We start from the raw sequence: 3,253 nt of genomic DNA, 5'->3' as shown, positions 1-3,253 counted from the left end.
GGGGCGGGGCGGGGCGGGGCGGGGTCCAAGAGGGAGGGGTGTGTGCACACCTGTGGCTGTCCATCGCGTTGTGCAGCAGAGACTGACGCAGCACTGTAAAGCCATTATACTCCTGTTTAAAAAGAAATGCGGGAAACCCAAACAACTTATTCTCTTATCTTAAAAACATTATGAAAACTTAGACTGTAGTAACAGAATATGTATCTTGGGTATTAGAAAGCATTTAAAACAGAAGAGATAAAATATGGAGGGTTGTAAACTTGGCAAGTGATACATTTCTTAGGGCTTCCCTGACAGCTCAGTTGGTAAAGAATCTGCCCGCAATGCGGGCGACCTGGGTTTGATCCCTGGGTTAGGAAGATCCCCTGGAGAAGGAAATGGCAACCCACTCCAGTATTCTTGCCTGGAGAATCCCACGGACAGAAGGGCCTGGCGGGCTGCAGTCCATGGTGTTGCAAGAGTCGGACACGACTGGGCGACTAAACCACCACCACATTTCTCATGCATAGTTTGGAAATGATCTTGTTTTACCCCAATAAACAGTGACTCTATTACTACTGCCAAAAAAGAAAAGTGGGCAGAAGACCTGAATAGACATTTCTTCAGGGAGGACATCCGACGGTCAAGAGGCAGATCAGAAGATGCTCAACATCACTAATTACTGCTGCTGAGTCACTTCAGTCGTGTCCGACTCTGTGCGACCCCATAGACGGCAGCCCCCCAGGGTCCCCCGTCCCTGGGATTCTCCAGGCAAGAACACTGGAGTGGGTTGCCCTTTTCTTCTCCAATGCATGAAAGTGAAAAGTGAAAGTGAAGTCGCTCAGCTGTGTCCGACTCTTATCGACCCCATGGACTACAGCCCACCAGGCTCCTCCGTCCATGGGGTTTTCCAGGCAAGAGTACTGGAGTGGGGTGCCATTGCCTTCTCACTAATTACTAGAGAAATGCAAATCAAAAGTACAACGAGGTACCACCTCACTGGTCAGAATGTGTATGCGTGCTTGTGCTCAATCATGTCTGAGTCTTTGCAACTCTTTGGACTGCAGCTCACCAGGCTCCTCTGTCCGTGGGGTTTTCCAAGCAAGAACACTGGACCGGGTTGCCATTTCCTTCTCCAGGGGATCTTTCCTACCCAGGGATTGAACCTGTGTCTCTTGCGTTGAAGGCAGACTCTTTACCCACTGAGCCATCAGGGAAGCCCACCGGGCAGAATGGCCTCATCGAATAGTCTACTAATAATAAATCCTGGAGAAGGTGTGGAGAAAAGGGAACTCTCCTACACTGTTGGTGGGAATGTAAATTGGTGCAGCCGCTAGGGGAAATGGTATGGAGGTTCCTCAGAAAACTAAAGATAGAATTCCCATAGGACCTAGCAATCCCACACTTGGGGATATACCTCAACAAAAGTATAATTCAAAAAGATACACGCACCACTATCTGCAGAGCAGCACTGTTCACAACCGCTGAGACGGGGGAACAACCTAAATGTCCATCTACAGATGAGTGGATAAAGAAGGTGTGGCCCCCGCACACACTATGGAATACTACTCAGCCACAAAAAATGAAACGATGCCATTTACAACATGAATGCAACTAGGTTATCATACTAAGTCAGCCAGAGAGTGGCAGACAAACAGCATGCTATCACTTACACGCGGAATCTGAACAGGACACATAGGAACCTGCCTATGAGAGGGAAACAGAATCGGACACAGAGACAGAGGCGTGGCTGCGAGAGGGAGGGTGGGAGGCAGAGGGGGAGGCTGGGCTAGTGGACGCAGGCTGGAATGCAGGACGGGTAGCCCACAAGGTGCTCACGCGTAACACAGGGAGACGGTCGGTATCCCGTGGTAAATCATGATGGGAAAATATTTACAAAGAACGTCTGTATGTGTACAGCTGAGTCACTTCGCTGTATAGCAGAGACCGGCACAATACTGAAATCAACTACATTTCAATTAAAAAACAGAGAGAGAGAGACGTCACTGACAGAGCAGGCCGACTCACAGACACAAGAAACAATCCTATGGTTACCAGAGCGGGGAGGAGAGAGAAATGAGGAGGTTGAGACTAACGTATACACACTATATACGAAATAACCAACGACCTACCACACAGCCCGGGGACTATACTCAGTATTTTGTAACGAGTTATGAGGGAAAAGGGTCTTTAAAAGTATATTATGTTGCTGTCAATCTGTCCTCACTCAAGCACTTGGGGGCTCCCATAGGCAGAGGACGCTGCCCCCGCCGAGGGCCGAGAGCCCTGCGGTCCACACGGGTGCCTCCAATCTGAGGTCTGGCCCCCCGATCCTCCCTGCTGCCTAACAAGCTAAGTCACAGAAATCGAGAGGAAGCCTTCAGAAACACCGACAGCAATCTGACACTGCCACAGCCCAGCGTGTGACTGACGGGCTGGGATGTCACACGTTTTGCTTTGCTTTTTATTTCATTTTTCTAATTGCTCATTTTTACTGTATTTTACAGTCAGTCTGCAACAGTGTGGAAATGCTAAAGTGGTCCTTCACCACAGACACATTCAGAAGCAATGAACTAGACAGCTTATGATTAAAGAGCAGTTGGAACGATCTTTTAAGCAAAACACGCCAATAGCAGCGTTTTTCTGAGTAACGTACACTGCTTCTACTGCTGCTGCTAAGTCGCTTCAGTCGTGTCCGACTCTGTGCGACCTACTAAATATCAAAGCATTCTCAGGGCTTCCCTGGTGTTCTGGTGGGTAAGAATCTGCCCTGCGATGCAGGGGACACCAGTTCGATCCCTGGCCTGGGACCATCACAGCTACTGAGCCTGTGCTCCACAATGCAGAGAAGCCGTGGCAGTGAGAAGCCTGCAGGCTGCAATCACGGAGGAGTCCCGGGCTCCGCAACTGCAGGAAGGCCTGCATGAGGCAACAAAGAGCCAGGCAGCCAGAAGGACACAAACAAACATTTGTTAAAAACACAGACACCGAAGCACCACCCTGAAAATGGAGAGCTGTACAGATAAAAAGAACCCTACGTACCTTCTTTGGTGAAGAATTTTTCTACAGGTCCCAGAAACTGATTAATCTCATTAAGTTCATCTCGGCTAACCTCTGGAAACGGGAAAGCTTCTTTCTGAAAACGAGGAACACACAGTAAAAATGTAACTGTGGGTGACCTTCCACAGCGGTCATGTCAGTCAGCAGGGAAGGGAAAGGACACGCCAGCGTCCCCATCGGCGGGCCCAGCCCTCCGTGCCGCGGGGCCCGGCAG

General features: G+C 49.7%; 1 protein-coding gene across 1 annotated transcript in view; it reads right to left on the bottom strand.

Annotated features, from left to right (window-relative positions):
- Nucleotides 1–3,253, bottom strand: part of ACAD9 (acyl-CoA dehydrogenase family, member 9) — a 49,851-nt gene that overhangs the window by 41,764 nt on the left and 4,834 nt on the right. The window contains exon 2 of the mRNA XM_010862492.1: nucleotides 3,022–3,115. Within this exon, the coding sequence (XP_010860794.1) occupies nucleotides 3,022–3,115 (94 nt within the window). The remainder of the gene's footprint in view (nucleotides 1–3,021; nucleotides 3,116–3,253) is intronic.

The sequence above is a fragment of the Bison bison genome, unplaced genomic scaffold (genome assembly GCF_000754665.1).
Source record: "Bison bison bison isolate TAMUID 2011002044 unplaced genomic scaffold, Bison_UMD1.0 scf7180017864482, whole genome shotgun sequence".
NCBI lineage: Eukaryota > Metazoa > Chordata > Mammalia > Artiodactyla > Bovidae > Bison > Bison bison.
Note: the sequence above shows the minus strand (reverse complement) of the source record. Positions and strands in the feature narration are given on the sequence as shown.